Source organism: Antechinus flavipes, chromosome 4 (genome assembly GCF_016432865.1).
Source record: "Antechinus flavipes isolate AdamAnt ecotype Samford, QLD, Australia chromosome 4, AdamAnt_v2, whole genome shotgun sequence".
NCBI lineage: Eukaryota > Metazoa > Chordata > Mammalia > Dasyuromorphia > Dasyuridae > Antechinus > Antechinus flavipes.
In genome coordinates, this window is record NC_067401.1 from 55,963,924 (window position 1) to 55,988,426 (window position 24,503).

General features: G+C 36.2%; 1 protein-coding gene across 1 annotated transcript in view; it reads right to left on the bottom strand.

Moving 5' to 3' along the window:
- The window catches only part of EEIG2 (EEIG family member 2), an 81,679-nt gene extending 57,619 nt beyond the window's left edge, over positions 1–24,060 (bottom strand). Inside the window, exon 1 of the mRNA XM_051993185.1 lies at positions 23,455–24,060. Coding sequence (XP_051849145.1) covers positions 23,455–23,603 — 149 coding nt within the window. The 5' untranslated portion in view covers positions 23,604–24,060. The remainder of the gene's footprint in view (positions 1–23,454) is intronic.
- Positions 24,061–24,503: the final 443 nt, after the last annotated feature.

Consider the following 24,503-nt stretch of genomic DNA (forward strand, 5'->3'; position numbering starts at 1 on the left):
GTTCATGTGAATATTTTCATGCTTCTCTATATTCATCACATATTTCTTATAGTCTAGTAACATTTCATTACATTCCCATACCAAAATTTATCCTTTCTCCATTAGATGAGAATCTATTTTGTTTCTAGTTCTTTGCTGTAATGAAAAGTGCTGCTAGAAATACTTTGTTATAAATGAGGACTTTCTTTTTAATGTTGATTTCCTTGAGGTATATTAAGTCCAGTAATGAAGTCTCTAGGTCAAAGAGTATGAACATTTAAGTCACTTTATTTGAGTATTCCCAAACTGCTTTCCATTGAGTTCATTGAAAACAATGACTATGTAACTACCAATTGCCATTATTATTGTCATAGTTCAATAGTGAAAATGTTAAGATTTTTTCAGAACACTTTAAGATTAATTAAGATTTCAGAAAGAAAATTTTCCTACTTGATCCTATTTATCATCACTCATTTAGCAGAATTTAAGAAAATGGGTTACTCTTATTTATTTTTAAGACTCATTATTCAAACCTTCCTTTTCTTCCTTCTGTTGCTAGCTTTTGTCAATTTTGTGTGATAAATACATATCGATTTTGGAAAAATCATTAATTTACAGATATTTACAAATCACTTGGTGGAGGGCACACAAGGTAGTCAACTGCTGCTGAGGATACCCCTAACAATACAGATCAGTAGCAGAGCTACAATTTAATCTTTTTTTTTTTGCTGAGGCAATTGGGGTTAAGTAACTTGCCCAGGGTCACATAGCTAGGAAGTATTGAGTGTCTGGGACCAGATTTGAACTCAGGTCCTCCTGACTTCAGGGCTGGTGCTCTATGCATTGCACTACCTAGCTGTCCCTATGGTTTAATCTTAAAGATATCTAAGGAGTAAACCACTTGCTCTGGGTCATACCTAGTTAGGGTACATCAGAGGTAGTAAATCACATTTCAATAATAATATACCTATATTTCATATCCATTGCCTCACTGGTCCTTATAAAAACTCTATGGAGTAAATATTCCCATGATAGATAAGGAAACAGACATTAGTTATGATTTGCCTAGTATATATCTTACACAAAGCTCAGGTAATAAATGTATCATGATAAGGAAATAAATAACCAGGGAGATTAAAAATTACCACTGAAAATGCCTTAAAATGGGTGATTGAATGCCTTCTCGTTAGGAAATTTCCCTCTTGAGAGACTAGTTTTAATGTGTCTTATCTTACTATATTTTGCCATGGCAAGTAAGTGACTCCTAGTGATAAATTTAATGCCTTAATTAGCTTTACTAATGATTTCATTCTTAATTACCTAGAATTGTCATTAATTTCTCATTTGGATGTAATAAAATAATAACTAATATTTACATACAACTTCCCTTCCCCATTGCCAAGGCTAAAGTTATAGAACATTCATAGTATCTTTGTGGAACCTCTCAGTTTATGGCCAGGGCTGCACAAATATAGTGGGAGGTGGAAAAAAGGAATAGGTATGAAGCTTGCTAAGAAGAAACAGGGACAAAGGCATAGACTTATAGAAAGAACTTTCACAAATGCCCTAAACGTCAAAACTTAAATTCCTATAACAACTTGGGCTCAACAGCCAGGATAGTAGGAAGAGAAGAAAAGGAGAAAGTGGTTATTGTGTTGACAGGTTGTTGGCCAGGAAAACCATGAATAATCTGTGTTTTCTTTTTATAGAAGAATTTGTAAAGATGTTATGTGTGTGTGTGTGTGTGTGTGTGTGTGTGTGTGTGTGTGTGTGTATTTAAACTATAGTACTTTACATATAAAGTCACATAAAGAATCCAGGTTTCTTGACTCTCAATTCAGTGTTTTTCCTACTATTCCAGAAGCAAACCACAAGATCATGTTCTAAACAGATGATGATTAACTAGGTAAAAACTTTAATTAAAAAAAAAGTTTTAGGCTAAACTCTGTTATAATGCCTTGGTAATATGCTGTAAGACATTCTTCCAATGGCCTTCCAGCTATTTCTCCTCATTCAAAAGGGTAAGAGGGTCACTAAGAAGATGAAAAGAGAAAAGAAGTGATCTTGTCTGTTGTTTGAAAGATCAAGCTTTTCTAACCCAAAGCCTGTATTTTTTAAAATAAGGAAATGGAGGTACTAATCCTTTAACATCAAATCCAAATCTCTTTGTTGGGTGTTGATTGATTTTTTTCATATTTTTATTTTTTCCAGTGGTTTATTCAACAGAACAATATTCCAGTACTGTAATTAATATAAAGTGTCAATAAAATTAGCTCATTAAAAAGCAAAGTGCTAATGCTTATGGCATTTGGTGTCTAGAACTGTATTGTTCTATTTGTTTTAGAAACACCTGTCTTTATCTGTATTAAAATAAATCTTTTTTTTCCTGTTGCTTTGTTTCTTTTATGTAGTTAAGTGACTTATGAAATTCAAAGGAAGCTGATGAGTCACAGAAGAGAAAGCACTAATGTGACTTTGGTCACAGTTGCCAAATAATTTTTTTGGAGTTTGTTTCCATGGTAATCAATCAATATAACAAACTGCCTCTAAGTTTGCAAACAAAATGGTAAATGGGTAATAAATGTGAGAATTTTAATGAAGTTAGAATCTACCTTTATGAAATTGTTCTACTCTGGTCAGACTATACAGAATGATCAGGCAAAATAAGAGTCCTGGAAGGGCCCCTAGAAATCATCCAGTTCTTCAGAGTATTGTTTAGTTAAGGGCAAGTCAATTCAACAAGCACTTAAGTACCCATTCTTTGCCAGGTATTATACCTGGTAAGTGGTAATAAAAAGATATACAAATCAGTCCTAGCTTATAGGAGGAAACAGGTATACTAAGTCAATGCAAAATATATTCAAAAAATATCTAGTAAATTTGGAGAGTGGAGATCAGCAAAGGCTTCTTGGAGGAGGTGGTATCTGAACTAAGCTTTGAAGAGGGTTCAGAAATGCAAGAAAGAAAGGAGAATATTTCTGGCACCCTGCATGTGAAAATGCATGGAGTGGTGGGAGTAATAAATAGCGAATAACTAGTGTGCTGGAAAAATCTTTTAACATTCTGCTCTAATTCCACTACTAAACAACAACCACCATAATGACAACTGGCATTTATGTAATCATTAAAGGAACTCAATGGATCTGAAACATGTTCAATCTCATTAAGGCATTATTATTTGTCACATTATACAGATGATAGAAGGAGTTGTTAGAAAACAGACCTAAGGAACTGCTTTCGGGAATTCTAATGCTTTATTAAGAATGTATACAGTTGAGTTCAGCCCAGTTTGATCTTTAAACAAAGTAAAACAATTGTTATATATTATATAAACTCTTATTTTCTTCATATACAATGTTATATTTTTATATACTCAATATTTATGATATAATTACATATAAATATAGGGTTTTTAAAAATAAAAGATACTTGTCATTTAGGGATTCTGGAACAAAAGCTGAAAATAATCCAATAATGAATATCTAAACTGAAACTATATAATTTTAGCCACAACATTAAGACATGTCCTTCAGTAACATTGCAGAGATTTTTATTTTGTTCTATGTGCAATTGACATTATCAGTCCTAGCAAAACTGAAATATATAGTGTAAAGTTTTCTAAAAAAAATAATTGACAAAATTCTAGTTAAATATTAAGATATCTTTAAACTAAAACATGACCCAAAATACCAGTGTTCCTTGTGACTCTCATAATAGGGGAATATAAAATTTAAAAAGAAACCTACAGGAAGTTTTAGGACTATAATTTGTTGGAGGTGGTGATTTTAATACTTCTTTATAGAAATACTTGGTGTACACTGCCCTTAAATTTTTGCTAAATGTTCCATGAACTCAGTATATAAATTTGTACCCTGTAATTGGAAAATGCTATTATTGGGGTTTGATTTATTGTTCTGTTGAATGTCTAGACTTAAGAAAGTGTTGGAGAAAATGATAATAATCCAGATTAGATTTAAAAGTGTGTCAAAAGTACTTTTTTTTTTTTTTTAGTGGGGAGAATAGCTGATTGTTTTGCATTTATCAGAAATCCATGAAGATTTAGCAGCTAACCCTGTAGTAAGATTACTGTTACTTGGATTACTTGGATTTTTACTTACTTGGATATTTAAAGGAATTGGGTCTTTGTTGGGATAAAAGCTTCATTCACTAAAGCAGACTGATTTTCCTTGCTGAAATGGAATAGACTTCTTGTTGCTTAAGATGTAATTGCACCGATGCTAGCCCTTTCCAACTTAAATAGGCTGGTCCTTATCTATACACCAGTCCTATCTGGGTCAGGAATCAGGAGAGAGCCAATCTCAAAACATTGTAGAAATAGGGTGATTATTAAGGTATTAGAAGGATTATTAAATCTTAGGGGCCTCAATGATCTCAGCAAGTATCTCATAACACTCTGCACTGTAGTTCCCCATCAGGGAGATAACAGTCTTAAGACTAGAAGATTTCTAAAGTTGCCTTCAGTTCTATATTGTATGGTCCAATATGCCACAAATAACCCAAAACAGTAGAAGGTACTAAATACAGACACATGCACATTTAGAATAAAAGAACTAGATCCAAATTCTACTTCTGTTGCTTAGTACCGTGGACTTTGAATCAAGAAGATCTGAGTTCAAAAGACTTTAGACTCTTAATAGCTATTTAACACTAGGCAAATCACTCAACCTCTCAATCTCAATTTCCTCATCTGTGCAATGGAGAAAATAACAGCCCTACCTTACATGAGAACTAAGTCAGATACCATATGTAAAGTGCTTTGCAAGCCTTAAAATGCTATATGAAATCTAGCAAGAATAATATTAATGAAAATGACAATAATATCAATTTTTATTTATACATGAGGAAACTAGGACCCAGAGATTGTGACTTAATAACAGTAATAACAATTAAAATGATGATGATGATAATGATTGTCACAACCCCCTTATGTCCCAGTTTCCTCATCTAAATGAGAGAGTTGGATTGCATGAACTCTGAGGTTCCTCCCAGAAAGCTCGTTCACTTTGTATATCTCTCTTTCTTTTCTTCTCCTCTCCTTCCTATGGAATATATATTTTTTAAAGATCTAGTTTCCTAAGGACCTACATGTACAAAATTACTTATAGCAACTCTCTTCTCAGGGCAAAGAATTGGAAATCAATTGGGGAATAGTTGAATAAAATATGGTATGGGACTATGATGGAATATTACTGTTCTAAAAGAAATGATGAACAGGATAATCTGTGGGAAAAAACAAACAAACAAACTTGCAAAGTCCTCCATGAATTCAAGCAAAGTGAAATCTATTGTGTACAATGTTATAGCAATGTTGTGAGATGAGCAGATATGAATGACTTTGCTATTCTCAGCCAATATAATAATCTAAAACTGCTCTGAATTGGAAATCAATTGTGGAATAGTTAAATAAATGTGATATGGGACTATGATGGAATATTATTGTTCTAAAAGAAATGATGAACAGGATAGTCTATGGGAAAAAACAAACAAACCTGGAAAGTCCTCCATGAACTCAAGCAAAATGAAATCTATTGTGTACAAAGTTATAGCAATGTTGCGAGATGAGCAGAGATGAATGCCTTTGCTATTCTCAGCCAATATAATAATCTAAAACTGCTCTGATGATGAAAAATGCTATCCATATCCAGAGAAAGAAATGATTGTACCTTAATACAGATTGAAGCATATTAAAATTTTTTAAATTGAGTTTTTTTCGGGGGATAAGAGGGGAGATCTGTTTTCTTTTACAACATTACTTCTTTAGTAATGTTTTGCATAACTTCACATGTGCCTTCTCAATGGGGAGGGGGGATTGGGGAGGAAAGATAAGAATCTGAAACTCAGTTTTAAGAACAAATATAATAAATGGAAAAAATTTACTTTTCTATTTTAAAAAATGCTAATACTACAATTAGTTTTTCTGGTACATGAGACATCAGTAAAAGCATGTCTGACTAAAAAAGGTGAGCTAGTTGTACAAGACTACAAGACAATAAATGATCAGCTGTCATGCTACATTGGTAGGTACAAAATCATTTGTTCCAATTTTTAAATTTATGTAGAATTTAAAGGTTTTTAAGACACTTTGCAAACTTTAACCTCACATTATCCTTACCAGCACCCTGTGAGGCAGATGATATTATTATCAGTAATTTACAGATGAGGAAATTAAGAGATATAATGAAATTGGCGGAGTATATTCACTTTTTAAAATTATTTTGAAAAGCACTGGCTTCCTTATGCCAAAGTAGTTTAAGAAGTATGTAAGTTAAAAGAAGAAACTTTAACATTTCTAATGGTACAAATAAAGATGAAGTAAATTCATTTTATAGAAAAAAAATTCTCCTGAAAGTTTTCTATTTGGTGGCTGATTTTTCAAAATATTCTAAATAAATTATGATGAAGTCTTGTAATTCATACTCAGAAGTAAAAAAAAAGTGATAGTATTTTTGAAAAGTTTAAAGATAATAAATTTACAAGATACATTTTTACTACATTTCACAACTTAAAAAATACCTCCCCCCACAAATGAAATAGATATAAAGACTTATTTATTAATCACTTGCCTGGTCTACACTTTATTTTGAAGACATTTCTTGATGTTTCTTGATATAAATGGAAAAGGCATTCTTTCCATAAACTGATCTTATTTCACTTGAATAAGAATGGACTGGTAATAGATTCATTGTGGGATACGGGAAACAAGTACTTGAACCTGAACATGTTTTGACCATCAGTGAATAAAGATTGATCTTATTTATCTAAGAGATATTCATTTTTCAACTTTCTGTGATTTCACTGGTGTATGAATTCCAGGTAAAACACTTCCCATACTATTATAGGTAGGCACTTTTTATGCATCTTCTAATTTTAGAAGAGAGATCTCAAGAGGCTCATCCAGGATCACCCAGCTAGTATGTCAAAAGTAGAATTTGAACCCAGGCCTTTCTAGCCCTGATGCAATTCTCTTTCTACTACTCTCTCCACACTTTTCAGATTACACACTCCTATATGCATCTTCTAATTTTAGAAGAGAGATCTCAAGAGGCTCATCCTGGGTCACACAGCTAGTATGTCAAAAGTAGAATTTGAACCCCGGCCTTTCTAGCCCTGAAGCCAATTCTCTTTCTATTACTTTCTCCACACTTTTCAGATTACACACTCTTATCATAACAAATATTTGAACATACACTTCTAATCCACATATGTTATTTTATAATTTATATATTACTTATGCAAAAATAGAAATTAAATAAAGATAAAATTATATTTAATCCTATAATCAAAAGTGAGCCACTTGAGTTAAGTGAGTAGAAGGGCTGATATGATTAGATCTGCCCTTTAGAAAAATTACTTTGGTGGCTGTGGGGAGGATGGATGATCAGAGTGAGGCAAGAACTTAAGGCAAGGAGTCCTATTAGGAGGCTATTACAAGAGTCCAAGTGAGACTGATGAGGGCTTGAACTAATGCAAAAGTTTTGTTGAGAGGAGAGAAGGGACACGAGGGATATGTGGAGAGAAGCTTTCACAATAACTGGATATGTAGATGGCAGAGAGGGATATTGAAGTTGTAAATCTGAATGATTGGAAGTATGATGGTTTCCTAGACCAGAAGTATCACATTCCTGGCCAGCAAAATTCCCAATTGTGGCCAGAATGAGATTAAAATAAACATGGCAAATGTTTAACAAAATAAATGGAAATATATCAATGTTAATTTATGTTTTTTTTTTTTTTAAGTCAAAATGCAGCTCACAGGGATCCATTTCTATTTGAGTTTTGACAGCACTGTTCCTTATAGGTGGTACGCGGAAGTATGGAAGATTTGGAAGATGGGTGGGTTTGGGGAGAAAGGCATGAATTTGTGATGAAGATCCATGCCTGTTCAGCCTATCAGACTCACTGACCTATCAAAAAGGAAAAATCGGGATGGGGGAAGGGCAGTTACTGGTCACAACACAGACACAAGGTAATCTTAAGGGACAAAGATTAGGTATGCTAGGAGTGAGGGAATTTTCCATATGGTATCTGCACAAATATTGCTATGTGTACTCATGTAGTGGTTAAAATGATAATTTGCAGGAGTGGGAGTAATGCTCAACTTAAATATGGGAGAGAGTGGGAGCATGTAAGTGGGGGAAAGTGTTGAGGTATAAGGGTAGATCTGATTGCAATGGAGATAAGTCCCCACAACTGGCTAAGGAGAGAGATTGAGATGGGATCCATCTACCATCTTTCAGTTGGTAGATCTTACATACATATCGTGGAGTTAGGTTAATGCTCTCTTGCTGTCAAGCCATGATTCCCATTTTTGAGATCCCTAACTTATACAGTATCACATTATCTCAGTAGCATTTTGATGGTTATTATTTTGAAAGGCAGCTGTGACTAGTATTTAGTTTCTTTTATTTGAAATTTATTTATAGCAATGAAAATATAATTCCCTATTACTTTTATGTTATAAATGTAAAAATGGTAAAGAATTTTTATCAGTAAATATCCATGTAATTTTATATATCCTTGCATACGGTTATTAAAAATACAACAAATTTTAACTTGGTTTAAATAAAATAAGATAAAATTATTTGTATTATTTGTGAAAAATAGGGAGGGTGATTATTTAAAGGGGGCATTGCTATATGAACTTTCTAAACTACTGTTTGATATAGGACTTATGGAAAAATTCAGACAAAAAACTATAATATGAAGTTATGAAAAGGTAACTAAACTAATGATTGCAAGAAAAGAGAAAGAGAAAGCTGACCTATAATCAGAAATCAAATTTACTACTACTAATCTACAAAATAGTAGCTTAAAAAAAGGACAGTTAACATTTATATATTCCTTATTATGTACCAAGAACTGCAAGCTACTATGCTAAGCACTTTACAATTATTACCTCATTTCCTTCTCACAACAATCTTGGAAGGTAGGGATTATTATCCCCATTTTACAGATAAGGAAACTGAAGCAAACAGAGGTTTAAGTGACTTGTCCAGATTCACACAAGTTTAATGTTTGAACTCAGGTCTTCCTAAGTCCTAAAGATCTATTCATTATGCTACCTAACTACCTCAAAACAGCTAAATTCAGAGAAAAGAGAGTTGATACCAAAAAAAAAAAAAAAAAAAACAACAACAACAACAAAAAAAAACCCTACAGGAAGACTTACAAAATACAAAAATACTGTGAATTTAAATATCAAAAATTCCTCTCACAAACTGAGAGCAATACTCCTAAGTTTCTGAGACCAAAGGGCATCTCACTGCGGAGGTGAGTCAGGAAAAGAAGAACTGAATGGCTAATAATCTCAATGCTATGGCCATAATATTTTATTATCCAGAATACTAGGTAAGAGAGGTCTAAAAAAGCTTTCAAGGAAATAGAATTTGGATATAGGTGCAGAAAAGGTCACCACAGAATCTTTCTTCTTATCTATTTTACCAATTAGAAATTTTGTTATTTATTTGTGTCTGATTTTTCATGACCCCAAATGGGTCATAAACCCTAAGTTAGAGATACTAACTCTAGTTAGGGTGGCAAGCAAAATAGTCTTTTATTATGCAAGTATTCCAGTAGCAAAGAATGGTAGGCCAGCAAACCAGAGAGACTTAAAACTAGCCACCCATACTTCCAAACCTTCAATTGTGGCTACGGCAAAACAAGAAGCATATAAGCAGACCCCGGCAGTTTGAATAAATTTCACCACTATATATTAGCAGCTCTTTGGACAAGGAGGCTATAAAAAAGTTTTAGGAGGTAATCAGGAAATGTGAGGGAACTATCTTGCATATTGTTGAAATGCTTTTTACCTTCTTGTAGGTTACTTTGATCCAGGCTTATTGGATATTTTTATTAAAGTAATCATTTATATGAACCCTTGGGTTCCGAGTGGTCTACTGTAGCAGACTTGGAACTAAGAACATCCTCATTTACAATTTATTGCGAATTTACAGACAATCAAATTTATCAAAGTCTAGACAATCTCAATGTAATTCTTACAATATGAGGAGTTCAAGTTCAAATAAGATACTACTTCCTGACTCTTAGCATTACAATTGTATTTGTGGAATTTTTTTCCTTATGATGTTTTAAAATGTATCCCTTCCCTTTTCAGCTTTTCCCAAGCTGAAATTTCAATGTATGTTGTTCATTGATCTTAAACACATTCTGACAAAAAGAAAGATCTCTTAACTAAACAGGAATTGTTCTAATGAGAAATTTTGCATAAAATATTCATAAACCATTTTATAGTTAGCTTGATCAATATGTATTTGTGGCAAGAGAGCTTGAAATTAAAAAACAAAACAAAACTCCAATAACTATCCCTTAAAAGGTATTGCAACCTTTCCTTCCAGGCACTGGTGGGAAGCCAACAAAAAGAGTCAAGAGATGGAATGTCATGTGTTAAGGAACAAGAACAGGCCATTGTCATAGAAATATATAGAGTATGTGGAGGAGAGTAAGATTAACCTTTTCTGGCTTGTAATCCGCACATTTAATAAGCATCAAATCTATGTCTATTTGTATAGGTGGATCAGGAAATTTGGGGTGGGATGACTGTTAAGAAGTCAGATTAAAAAAGGGCCTTTAATGCCAAAGAAGTAGTTCCCGTTTGTTCTTAAACATAACAGGGAGCTGCTGTTGAGAGTGTGGTGTGGCGGAGGATGGCAAAATGAGATCTATGAGGGAGATGTTTGTGGTAGGAAGATTAAATAGTAGGTGATTGTAATAGTATAAGCAAGAAGGGTAAGGATTTAAACTAAGGTGGTGGCTGTCTGAGTGGAGAAAAAGGGGTTGAGGTGAGAGATATTAAGGGGGAGGAAGAAGGATATAGCAATTGAATTAGATAGGTAGGGTGAGTGGAAGTGAGTCACTAACTGATATTGAGGTATAAGGCTATTACAATCAGCAATTAAAAGATCACCAGTAAATTTGGAGAAAGCAGTCAGTTGAGTATTGAGGTGAGAAAGGAAACTGCAGAGAGCTAAATGGAGAGAGAGAAGTTGAGGGACCAAGTGTAGACAGTATTTTTTAAGAGTCTGTTGAAAAACCAGAAGAGAAATATGGGAAGATAATTAGAAGGGCAATGCAATCTAGCCAGGGTTTTTCAAACCTGAAAAGACTGGGTTGTGTCTGTAGGCAATAAAATAGGAGCAAGTAGATGAGAATGCTACTTCCTTCTAATGTATTAATGCTTTGCTAGCTCTAACTGCCCTACTAAAGAACTATATCTGTGACTGTCTATTAATCATTGGGACCTAAACATTTTTATTTGCGAAAGAAAAAAGTATTTTGTTTCCTTGTGATTCCCTTTTCTTGTCATTTAGTTCTTCTTGGTCAAAAAAGAGGAGAAACTAACTACAGATATACACTATGACTTTCTCCCCAAGACGTCTGATCCATCTGACTTTGCTTCGAAAGTACAGTTACTCCTCTACTTAATATGATGACACTTCTCAAGAGGCATTTAAACTTTTTTTCATTAAAAAAAAAATAAACAACTCTGTTTCAGGATCTAGCTTTTATTTCCTTTTTAAAAAATATTTTAAAAATCATTTGAAAGAAACAATTACTCCTTAACGCATGAAGGATACTACAAATACAAAAGTGAAAAAGTCTCTGCCCTCAAGAATTGGGCATAGAAACAATACTTCACATGCAGCAAGCCTCTTATAAGACACCCTGAAACTTTTCTTGGGGAACTTATTTATGGAAGACATCCTCTAATGAGGTAATCCTACTAGAAGAGATCACTTTTAAAGTACTTCTAACTAGAATGGAATTGGGCATTATTTCTTTATTAAAGAGTGGCTATTTCTATATATGTAGAATTCTGATGATTTTATTGGACAAAATTACCAATTAGTTTAATTAAACAACTAGGAACTAATATGATCCCAGAAGTCAGTGTGTATATAAACAAATCCTAGAATTAATTTCCTCTTGGTCTTTCCCAAGGTCCTACTAAGACTTATTTTTCATCCCTTTTTCTTTCTTAGTCCTATCATCCTGAATCAGACAACAGAGAACAGAGACAATAATCAAAGCTTCTAAGAGTTTTCTTTCAGAGGCAATGACTTAAACCCAAAGTAATAACTCATGATAGAAATTTCAGATCTCTGACTGGTAGAGAAATTTGTAAAACATGGGATTAAGAGATGTGGGAGGGAAGGGGAAAAAGCCATATTCTGACTAAGGCCGAGTTTGCCTATTAAAAGTATAAGTAAAACATTAAAAAAAAATCCTTTCATATTGCTACAGAATCCACTAGTTCATTCTACAATAGACTGCCTTCGATGAGCTAGGAAATTTTAGTTAGAAGTTGTTCCAATAATGCTTCAGTCAAATGAAATTAAATTAAATGATAAAGACAAAAAAAAAAAATCAATGTTCCAAGTATATTGTCCTTTTCATTAAGACAAAATAACTCTTGGATATAGGCCATTTTTTAAGCTACATTGCTTAAAAGCAGCATTCAAAAAAGGTAAATGTTGAGCATTTTCCCAAAGCAATCATATAATAGATTTAAAGATAGAAAAAGAATGCATTTAACTTTCCGCAAATGATATGAGAAACATAAAGACATAAATCAGATAGGATCTGCCTTCAAAAGTCACAGAAAGAAGGAAACCTAAGACCTATTTCCTATCAAAAGAAAAGTCTTATAAGAGTTAACTGTTACCTTAAAAGATAATAATCAAAAGATTATGAACAGCTAAATTTCAAAGAAAATGTCCAACCTATCAACAGTCACATTATTCCAAATCTACTCATTAAAGAAATGCAAAGAAAGCAACTCAAGAGTCCCATCTTATGGGAAAAGATTACAAAGGAGAAAAACTACTTATTGAAAAAGCTACCACTATGAAGCCAAGCACAGCATTATTGGTTAGTTAGTGCAACAATTCTGGAAAACAATTTGGAACTATGGCTGCAAAATCACCAAACTATGAACACTCTTTGTTCCACCAACATTACTACTCAATCTATAGCATGAAGTTGAAAAAAAAGATGCATATGAACAAAAATATTTCTAATAGCTATTTTAATTGTAGCACATTAAAAAAAAAGGAAATAAAGAGAGAATAGTTGAAAAAAATCATATGAATGGAATTTTACAACAAAAGGGACAGTTTCAGATGAAACTGGGAAGACTTGCAAGTCAGAGCGAGGTGAGTAGAACTAGGTGAGAAATTTATACAATAAATACAACATTATAGAGAAAAACAATTGTGAAAGACTTAAAAGAACTCTGATCAATACAATGATCAACCACAGTTCCAGAGGACTGATAATTAAATATGATAGAGGGATGCTGAATTCACGGTGCAGGGACACATATTTCTGGACATGGCAAATATATGGTTTATCTGCTTGATTATGCTTATTTGTTACAAGGACTGGGCTTTTTTTTTTTTTTTTTTTTTTTTTTTTTTTTTTTTAACAGGAAGGACAGAGGAACTAACAATAGTATTTGCCTAGAAGAAGAAATGGAAAAAAAAAGTTATTGAAGCATTTTAAGAAATGCACAAAAAGAGAACAGAATAAAGCTCAATAGAATACAAAGAAGCAAAACAGTTTGAAAAAGGTGACACACTGAATTTATTATACTAGGAAAAAAATGCTTTTTTTTGTATGTAACAGAGACTTTTAATTTCATATCTTTTTTTTGTTTTATTTTATAAAGGGAAATGTCCTTTCTTTGTTCTTTGTAAAGAATATGCTGTTAAAGTTCACAATTGCATTTCTTTAGTTTTATATTTATAAAGCTTATATTTAAAAAAGCTTTAATAAACAAATAAAATAAAATAAAATGCAGGCTCTGTTCTAGTCAGACTATATATAGTATGTCACATCTACTTCTTAATGCCACATTTTAATGGGGATACTGACAAACTGGAGTTAAGTAAGTCTATGGAAAGAAGCCTAGGAGGGCGTGGGTCAAGATTGTCACCAGAAGAATAACTTATATTTATCATAGGGCTTTATGGTTTGCAAAGCATTTACTTATACCTTACTTCACTTCTGCTTTACAAGTACCATCCCAGAAGGCAGATAGTAACTTTAGTCCTGTTTTAAAGAGGGTGAAACTAAGGCTTAGACAGATAAAGAGATTTGCCTAAAATCCTACAGTTAGTAAGTGGCAGAGCTGGGGCATGAGCCCATTCCCTCAAGTCTTTTATGAGAGTTGGGATTTAGAAATGGAGTGAATATTAAGGGGTCTGGTCCACACTTCTTGTTTTATGGATCAGAAATTTGAGGCCCTGAGAGGGTAATAAACTTACCTATGGTCATACAGGTAGCAAATAGCAGAATTTGACTTGAATGAATGTTTCACCCTGAACTTTAGGACTGCTACTCCAAAATTCTATTTGAGGAATTATTTAAAGTTTTATTTTTAAATAGTACAAAGTGTGCTTCATTATGTTTTAGCATCTCTTTCTAATTCCTGTTAAATTCAAGTGATGTATAACTAAGGAGACATTTAATTATTAAATGCTGCTGTGGATACCTATTCCAGAAATTTCTTCTGTGTCTATCAGAACTGGGATTTGGCCTGTGTAGACAGACACTTATAGCCTGAGAGAGCTGGAGGATACAGTCTCAAAAACCCAAAAATTCATCTTGTTCAACCTATTCATTTTACAATTAAGAAAAAAAATACCTAGCAGATGAGGAAGCCCATTCAAAGTATCAGAATAAATATTAAAGGTGGGAATGAAACCCTGATGCTATGCCTCTTGCTTTAGTGTACTTACCATTCAGACTCTCAGATTCTTAGCATCTCTACTGGTACTTTGAATAATGTTTACTTAATGTCTGAAAGAACTATCCTATATATACCAAAGTATTCATAGCTGCACTTTCTTAGTAGTAACAATAATAACAAAAAAAAAAACCCAACCCTGAAAACAAAGTCTATGCCCATTGATTTTGGAATGGTTGAACACACTGTGGTTAAGAGAATGTCACAAAATATTGACTTGCAAGAAATGATGAATTTCAGGAATTTAAAGAAAGAAGACCCATGATGATGTAGCTGGAGGTAAAAATTAAAACAACATATAAAATGGTAATGACAATGAACACTAAATCAAACTGAGTGTGAATCTAAAGAGGGACCATAGTACAGTAGACATGGTACTAGATTTGAAGTTATGAAGACCTGGGTTCAAATCTTGCCTAAGACACTAACTGTGCAATCAAATATTTTAACGTTTCTATGCCTCAGTTCCACATCTGTAAAATGAGAGGATTGGTTTAATAGACTAATTAGAGAAAAGAGGTAAGGATAAAGGTCTCTTTTTTTCAGTAGAAGGGTGGAGGGGACAGATGTGACATATACTGTTGCAATCATTATACCAATTGGTTTTACTTACTGTGTTCTTTGTTTGATGGGCTCATTTGGTGATGCAAAGGGAATTTACCTTAATAAATGACTGGAATAAAAGGAATAAAAGAGAGAATGAACTAGATAATCTTTAAGGCAGTGCTTTCCAATCTGGACAAATAGTCCTGAAGGCCACCAAAGTGACTATTCAAGCATCTTTTTCATTAAATAACTCAGTAAAGTAAAACAAAAAAAAGGTGATCATTAATAAATGAAGTTGAGCTATTCATGTATTTCATTATTTTATGTGTACATATGTCCATCATATTCTGTGAATATGCTTTACATATAATGGATCTGGGCAATCAGAGATCACTTCTGTGAAATAAACTGACCCTTTACATAATTTTATTTGAACCAATTCTCACAGAGTAGCATCTAAGAAAGTGCCATCTTTATTGTTATCCTAAAAAAAGACAGTATAAACTGTGGATTTATAATTTCTTGGATGATCATAAAGAACAGTGGTAGCATGAACAGATGGTATCTGCTATTGGCTTGCTGATATTTGCTATTTACTACAGTTCATCTCTTATAAGACAATTTTAAAAACATTTACTATCTCATGAGTGAAAACCTTATTCTTATAAGACAATTTAAAAAACATTTACTGTTTCATGAGTGAAATCCTTAAAACGAAAACACTAAAGGGAAAAGAAAGAACCCACAGCTTGTTTACAAAGTAAAAGATCCAATAAACATATGTGCACATTAGCTTCCTGGGCACTCCCCAAACTCACATGCTCTTAATCAGAGCTGCATGTGAAAGTTCTAAAGTACTGTATTTTAGCCATTAGCAACTAAATAGATGAACCTCTCCCTTCCCCCTCCCCTTTCTCTTTTCCCCAACCCTTGAAACACCAAAACCTCAAACTAGAAATACTGAAAATAACTGGAATTTTTCACATATTAAACTTTCTTCAACAAATAATCACAAATGCTCTCACTAAATGTATCTCCAATCAGGTCTCTATACAAAGAAAAGGAGGAGGGATATGTAGATACAGATAGCTAGAATAACTGATGAATATTTATGAGTGTAGCCCCTGACACTAAATTCAATTCTTTAGTCTGAGTACCTGGAATTTGAAGCACTACAAATCAGGGCTTGATTTACAGTCTCAATTGCTATCTAGCCTTAATCACTGAATGGGTACAGCCTTGGTCAAACTGAGACATATTGAAGACCTTAGCTTAAAAAGACCAAGGTCAAAAAAAAAAAAAAAAACAACCAAGGTCTCCCACAGTATGAATCATCTCATTCACCTTGATCTAAATCTTGCCAAGGGACTCAGATGACTCCGGAGAGGAAAGTGAGGCTGGTGACCCTCACTTAAATCCAATTCACTTGCAAGTCATGGCCTCACCTCCCTGATGTCAAGATGGTCTTCAAGAACAAAGGACAAACAACCACAACAGTAAGCTTAAAGTGATGGAGAAAATGTTCATATACCCTTTGGTTCAGATTGTAGAACAATGGGTGGTTATGTGACTTGCCCTGAGCCACACAGCCAACAACTGCTGGAGGTAGATTGAGTTCTGGTATTCCCTGTCTTCAAAACCACCTCTCCATTCACTCCTTATATTCTGTCTTTCAAATGCATGTTCCCAACATGGAAAAAATGAATTCATTAGAGCTTTCTTTTCCTGAATTCAGGAGATACTGTAAAAGGCAGCATGGTTAGGAGAAGGGAGCAAACAGTACCCTCTCAATGAAGTCAAGCAGTTCTTTAGGCCTTAAGTTATAGAATGGTTGTTGATCTGCATTGGTAGAAGGAGTTTCCTTACTTGAAGTCTTTCAATGTTTTCATTGAAGTCATAAGTCTAGTAAAAAACAAAATTAAACCCAAACCCACAAATTCCTTTGTCTTTATTTTTCATATAAAAGATTTAATTATATTAAATTAAAAATAATTAAAATATTTATATTCAATATGTAAAATATATTTAATGATATTTGAGAATATCTTATTTTCCTATGAGAAAAAACATCCCTTTGAAATCAGTTAGCGGGACCTAACATGGATCAAAGAATTATTTGTTTGGTAATTCAAATCTAGAAGCTCCCCTAGAAATGAACTTAATGATCTAGTCAAATATTCACAAGATGGAAATCTACAATTACAGACTCTCTCCCCACTTCTACATCCCCAAACCAGTTCACTATGGTTCATTCCTTGTCAATTCTGCTCTTACTTTTTTTCTATTCTAAGAGTGTGACTTGAAGGAAGGGGAGAATTTTTACTTTCCAAGTGAGGGAAAACTCTGGATAGTGATAGTGAAATTGCTAAGCAACACTCTTTAAACCATGCCCATCTTCATGGTGGAAAAATCCACAAATCCAAGCTGATTTATAATATGACTATGGTGGAAGGCATTATAAATGCTCTTACGTAGCCTTATGTAGCTCTTTACGTAGCCTTATAGAAGAGGGGATATAATGTACATATAAAGAAGTTTATAAATAAAATTGAATATGAGGGATTTGACAGTTTGAAGATTGTGATCACAATGAAGAGAAGGCATTGAGAGCTGTTCTTTGGATTATTTGTATTTCAATCAGGTAGAGACAGAGGAAGGGAATGCTTAAAAGATATAAGGACAAGTGATTCAGAGTGTCTCACCCTTACCCACTTACTCCCCATCTTCAACAGGCTCAGACAACTTTCAGCTCAGTCCTATTCACTTGTCATCCACTCCAAAGAAGCTATGTCAGCTCTTAAACCAGGGTTCCAGATCCCAGATGGATGGACAGAACTATGAACTCTACAATGCACTACAGGGAGAGATAATTACTATTCATATACATAACATTGTAAAGTTTGTAAACTATTTCCTTACCACATCATTGTAAGATAGGAAGTATTACAATTTTACTGATGAGGAAACTGAGGCTTATTTTATAATTATTGTGTCATTTCCACAAATAGGAAACTACATCTTGCTAGTTTGCATGCCACTCCATAACTTCACTTCCTAAGAGAGCCCTTTTTTCTTTTCCTCATCTAATATTCCACTAACAAAATCCCCCACTGTCTTTTCCTTTACTGTCTCTAATTACGGGGTAGCCCTTCTCCTTGTTAAGACTAACCCTCTACATGTATCTCTGATCCTACCCTTTATTTTCCCCAGCAGCCTGTCCCTACCATTATTATCCCTATTCTCTATCTCCTCTTTCCTTTCCTGCTGCTTAAACATGGCCATCCTTATTAAATCCTCTGTACACTACTACCATCCTTTCTTCTCAGCTAACACCCTGAAAAAGTAATTTGTACTCCAGGGCCTTTCTTTACTTCCTTTCCTCTCACTTTCTTTTAAACCCACTACAATCTGACTTCTGACCTCTTTACTCAAATGAATCTGCCTTTCCCAAAGTTACTAATAATCTCTTAAATTGCCAAATTTAATGGGCTTTTCTCAATGTTTATCCTTCTTGACTTTATCACAATACCACACTACTGTTACCACCTCTTACTAGGCACTTTTCCCTCTCTGGGCTTTCCTCATACTGCTTTTGGCTGGTTCTCCTCTCAGTTTCATTTGCTGAATATCAACCTACATCATTCCCATAAACTGTTTCCCCAATACCCTAGGCCCTCTTCAGTTTTCCAGCTAAACTCTAGCTGGTGATTCTCTCATCCCATAGGCACAATTATCACTTCCAGGCAGATCACCATTTGTCTATTTTAGATGTTTATATCTATTTATCTCTTCCTAATCTCCCACAAGGGCAACAGGCTCAACTCTACATCCCATCAGAAACTTGAAATCCACCCTTATCCCAACTCCTTCCCCCTCAGTTCTGGGAGGTGGGCTTTTGGCCTTATCTTAGAGAGGGTCATCCTCTAAAAGCATCTTTCTAAAATCCTTTCAACATGCTCCTAAGCAAGAATGCTTTGGCTGGGCTCCCTTCCAACATCTGTTTTTGGCTCCTCTCCTCTATCATCCCTCTTTTCCAGCAAGTTCCTGAGAGTAGGAACTATTTTGTTTGCTGGTATTTATATCTTGAGCACTTAGCACAGTGCCCCGAACACTGTAAGTGCTTAATAAGTATTTTATCGTTCTGTCAATGAAAGCAGATGTCCCCAAGGGATCTCAAACTCTAAAATAGAATTCATTATCTTTTCTCCAAATCCATACTACTTCTAACCCTATCTATTCCTATGGAGAGCACCACTATTATTCTATTCACTATTTACAACATTTTTGTCATCCTCAAGTCTTCACTCTAGCTCATCTCATGTATCTTCTCAGTTGCCAAATCTTTTAATTTCTTTTTCTTTTCTTTTCTTTTTTTGCACCATCTCTTGCATTTATCTTTCTCTTTCCTCACACAGCCACCCCTGTGGCCATTATCACCTCTGGCATGGGCTACTGCAATCATTTTCTGATTGGGACTTTATCAATCTGATCCATCCTCCACTCAGTTGCCAAAGTGAATTTTCCATGTCACCCTTCCAAGAAATAAACTCCAAGCAAGACTTTTTTACCTTTAGATCAAATAGAAACTCTTTTGTTGGTCATTTAAATCCCTTCACAGCCTGGCACCTTCCTGTCTTTTTGATCTTTTAACAAGACTCTCTTCTATTAGGACTACAATAGTACAGCCAAACCAGCCTCCTTTCTATTCCTCCCTCACAATACTTCTCCCACTTCCATGCCTTTGCACCCAGGTGGCCCCCATATTCTCCCCTTCCCCAACCTCTGGATCTTGAATCTTTGGTTTTTTTGAAGATATAGCTTAAGAGCCACTTCCTGTACAGTCTTCTTTTACCCTTTTAGCTGCCCAGAATGCATCCAGTAATGCACCAATTAATGTAAATGTACCAATTAATGTAAATACTGTCTCTAGGATTAGAAGGCAGGCTCCAAGAGGGCAGAACTGGTTTTGCTTTTATTTACATCTCTAGTGCTTAGCATTGGAAAAAAAAAGTACTTTGAATAAAAGCCTGTTGATTTTATTGATAATTTCCAATTGTTATCCAGTTTGCAATCTTTTCTAGAAAATAATGTCATAAATGCAAAGATGATACTGTTTACTGAGATTGTACAAAACTTATGTTCAAAATTTCATTTATAAGTTGGTTATTTGGAATTTGGAAAGCATTTACACATAGAAATAATTGACAATTGGATTCCAGGGTTGGCCCAATTTAAATCTTATTTAATCTATTATAAAAATTAAATATTCTAAATTAGCAATGAAAATCCATAGAAAAAGTGATTGTTTCAACATTAGTGAGAAAGTAACATTGAATGTTTAAGTTTCTTTAATTTATCTCAAATACTTTTTTTTTTTTTTGAGGAAACCAGATTTAATTAGAATTTGTCCTGTAATAATTCTGAAATGGGAAATAGCTAGGAAGTGTTAAAAACAGATTTTAATCAGGTACTCTTGACTTCAGGGCTGGTGCTCTATCCACTGCACCACCTAGCTGCCCCATAATCAGAGATTTTCCAAAAGTAACTTGACAAAAATTAGAAGAAAAGAGGAGGAGACTATTGGCTAATAGAGTTTAGAGTTAGTAGATACTTCAGTGATCTAATAGCCTATTTTTGCAAATATGGAAACTAAGAGTTGGAATAGGTAGGAGACTTGCACAAGGTCACATGGGTAACATCTGATATGGATTTAAACCTAAATTCTGGTTCCAATCCAGAGCTCTTTCTACTAACCAAAGATGATACATCTTCATCTATGAAAAGAAGATTGTCCATGCTTAAAATTAACTGACCTCTGATGGCAGAGAAATGAAAAGCAGGACACATGGGGAAAATGGGAAGTGTGGGATGACGAGTAGAATTATAAATAATAATAAGTCTAGAACTGGAAGGGATTCACTACCTTAAGACATGTGATTTGCCCAAGATCACACACATAGTGACCATCAAAAATCAGGAACAAACATTGTGCCAAATACTTTCAAGGTTTAGTCATTAGCAGGTACTCACAATGGCTTCACTTCCAAGGCTGTAAGAGAGAGGAAGCACTTGGGTCTCAGAAGAATGGAGATACCAGGAATGTATAGACATGCATGACATCTCTACCTTAGTTAGGGTACTGAGGTTAACTGACTTATGCCAGTCATACAACCATTAGGACCTGAATCCAGGTCTTTTTAGCTTCAAATTCAGCATTCTACCCACTTTCCCATGGGGCCTTTCACTATTGTTTTTTCCTATGATGAGTAAAGACAAATTAAATCTTTTTGGAATAAACACTTAAGGCCATGGTCAGTGTTTGAGGAAAAATCAACAATTGTTACTAATTCTTCTCCCCAAGCTCAAGTCATTATTCAGTATAGTATTTTAGTTTAAAGCTACTACTTTCTAATAAAGGAACTTCACTCAGGCAAACTTGTCAACTAGAGTGCTTCTCCATTTCTTCCAAGGCTGGACATTCTCCAGACTTTTAAAGCATATTGCTTCACCCCACCCTACTACCAAACAATAATGCTTCATTCTCTAAGGGCATACACTAGGATTAAGCTAATTGTGCAACAAGTATAAAGATAGAAAATTCAGAACTGGAAAGAACTAAGGACTCCCAGAGTTCCATTATTAAACCTTTCAAGGCCTTTTAAAGTTAATCAGTATTAGTGAATAATTTAAAAAGTAGCTCTAAGATAAAAGAATGCAATAAAAATTGTTGCCACTTCTGTGAGGATATCTGACTGGAATTAAGACTGGATTCTCAGTTCCTGAACCCACAAATTCACAACACCATCCAAAGCAAACAAACAACACAAAACCCCAATAGTGATGACCACCAATGTTTGGTCCTCTCAAATCTAATAACCTGTAGGTACAAGCCTTTGGATTTTGAGGCAGAGACTTTAAGCAGAGCAAACAAGAAATAACATTACAAGTACCCTGAAAACTGGCACCATGCTTAGCCTTAAACATATAACTCATAATATGCCATACACTCCCTGGGTCTTGGGCAAATTGATGACTGACTCATGTCAAGCTGGTCTCCAGGGAAAGAGGAGTATCTGTTGCTGAGGGCTTTCTGACAGAAGTGGGAAAAGGAAAGCAAGAAGGGAATAAGCATTTAAATAGTGCCTATTATGTGCCAGGCACTGTGCTAAGTATGGTGTTTTAACAAATATCTCATGTGAGGTAGGTGTTATTATCCCCATTTTCCAGGAAACTGAGGCTAACAGAGGTTGTGATTTGCCCAGTCATACCACAAGTGTCTGAGGCTGAATTTGAACTCAGGTCTTCCTGACTCCAAGAACACTGATCTTTCCACTCCACCAGAAACCGAAATTGGGATTCCCTATCAAACAACTCTCTTGGGTGAGGAGCAAGAAAAAGAGAAAGGCATCAATCAGCATTCTTAGTAACTGCAAAAGGAGCAAAATGAGTGTTTGTAAAAACAGCTTCTCAAAGAGAGGAAGGAAGGAGAGAGGGAAAGTAGGAGAAAGAGCAAAGAAGGGTGGAAAGGAACCAGAGTCATTAGGGAAAAAAGGAGAAAGGATAGAAAAGAAAGAAAAAGAAGGAATGTGAGGAAGGAAAGGGGGAAAAAAGGAAGGGAAAGAAGGAAAGGAAAACTAGCAAAGGAAGGGAGAAAGGAAGGGAGAGAAGGGAAGGAAAGCAGATAAGGAAGGAAGGAAGGAGAGAAGGGAAGAGCAGTTGGACGCAGTAGGTAGAGAGGAAGGAAGGAGGGAAGGAAGAAGGAAGTAGGAAGGTAAAAAGGCAATAGGAAGGGAGGGAGGAAAGGAACGCAGAAAAGAAGGGAGGGGGAAGAGCAGGTAGGAAGGCAGTAGGGAAGGAAAGGAAGACGTAATAAGGGCGGGAAGAAGGGAAAGATGAAAAAAGGAAAGGAAAGAAAACAGGTAAGGAGGCAGGGAAGAAGTATGGAGGGAGAGAAGGGAAAGAAGGAAGAAGGAAAGAAGGGAGGGGGAAGAGAAGGTAGGGAGGCAGTAGGGAGGGACGGAGAGAGGGAGGGAAGAAGGGAAAGAAGAAAAGTAGGGAGGGGGAAGAGCAGGTAGGGAGGGAAAAAAGGAAGGAGGGTAAGAAGGACGACGAACGGACGGAGGGTGGGAGAGATGGGTCACCTGGAGGACTCGGCGCTGAAGCTGCCTCCGTCCAGCAGCCGCATCTTGCAGAAGAGGATCCCGTTGACAAAGGGCACCGAGGAGAGCTCCTCCAGCTCGAAGTCCACCTTAAACTTGAACTTCTTCTTCTTCATCATCATGAAAGCCATTCGCCGCGGAGCCGGGCTAGGTGTCGGCTGGGAGGCGGGGGCGCGCCAGGGGCGGCCCGGGCGCCCCCTCAGCGCCCCGGATCCTCCTCTCAGCCCCGACCCATGGTCGCCGGCTCCCCGAGCCCGGAGCGGGGCCGGAGGAAGAGCGGCCGCGGCGGCCGCCTCTCTCCTCCGCTTCCCCGGCCGCAGAAGCTGCGGCGGCGCCCGGGGCGGGCCGGCCCCGGGGAGGCGCCCGCCCACAGAGGGGGCTCCGCCTGGCCCCGGGGCTCCGGCCGAGAGCGGCCGCGCTGGCACCGGGGGTTCCCGCGGCGCGGCCACGGCCGCCCTATCGGTGCGTGCGTGCGGACTCTCGGTCCGAGCGCCGATAACCGTCGCGGCCGCTCCGCCAGGGCAGGAAGGGAGGGAGGCGGGCGGGCAGCGAGGCCGGTGCAGCTCCTCGGCCGCCTCAGCCGCCGCCGCCGCCGCCGCCACCGCCGCCTCTCGCGGGGCCAGGGCAGCGCCCCCCAGCGGCCTCAGCGGGAGTCGCCGCGGGGGCGGGGCGGGTGGGGCGGGGCCTGGAGAGGGGGCGGGGAAAAAGGGAGGTAAGGAATTGGACGCAAGCGGACGCTGAGACTGGGAAAATAACCTCCGGTAGCTGCTGTGCGGCGCGTGGGGTGACTGTCTTTTAGTTAAAATAGGCCAAAAGGAAAAAAAAGGGCTGGAGGAACCAAAAACGAGCTTCCCTTCTAACCACTTCCTTTTTGTCTTTTGTCTTTTCATTTTCTGTTCGTGCTGCTCCCGGTCCCCACCCTCTCCCTGGCTCATCTGCTCCAGGGAGCGCCCTTGGCTCGGGAAGGAGTCACAAGCGAGAGAGAGACAGAGACTGGAGAGACAAGGAGACGGGAGAGAGACAGAGATAGA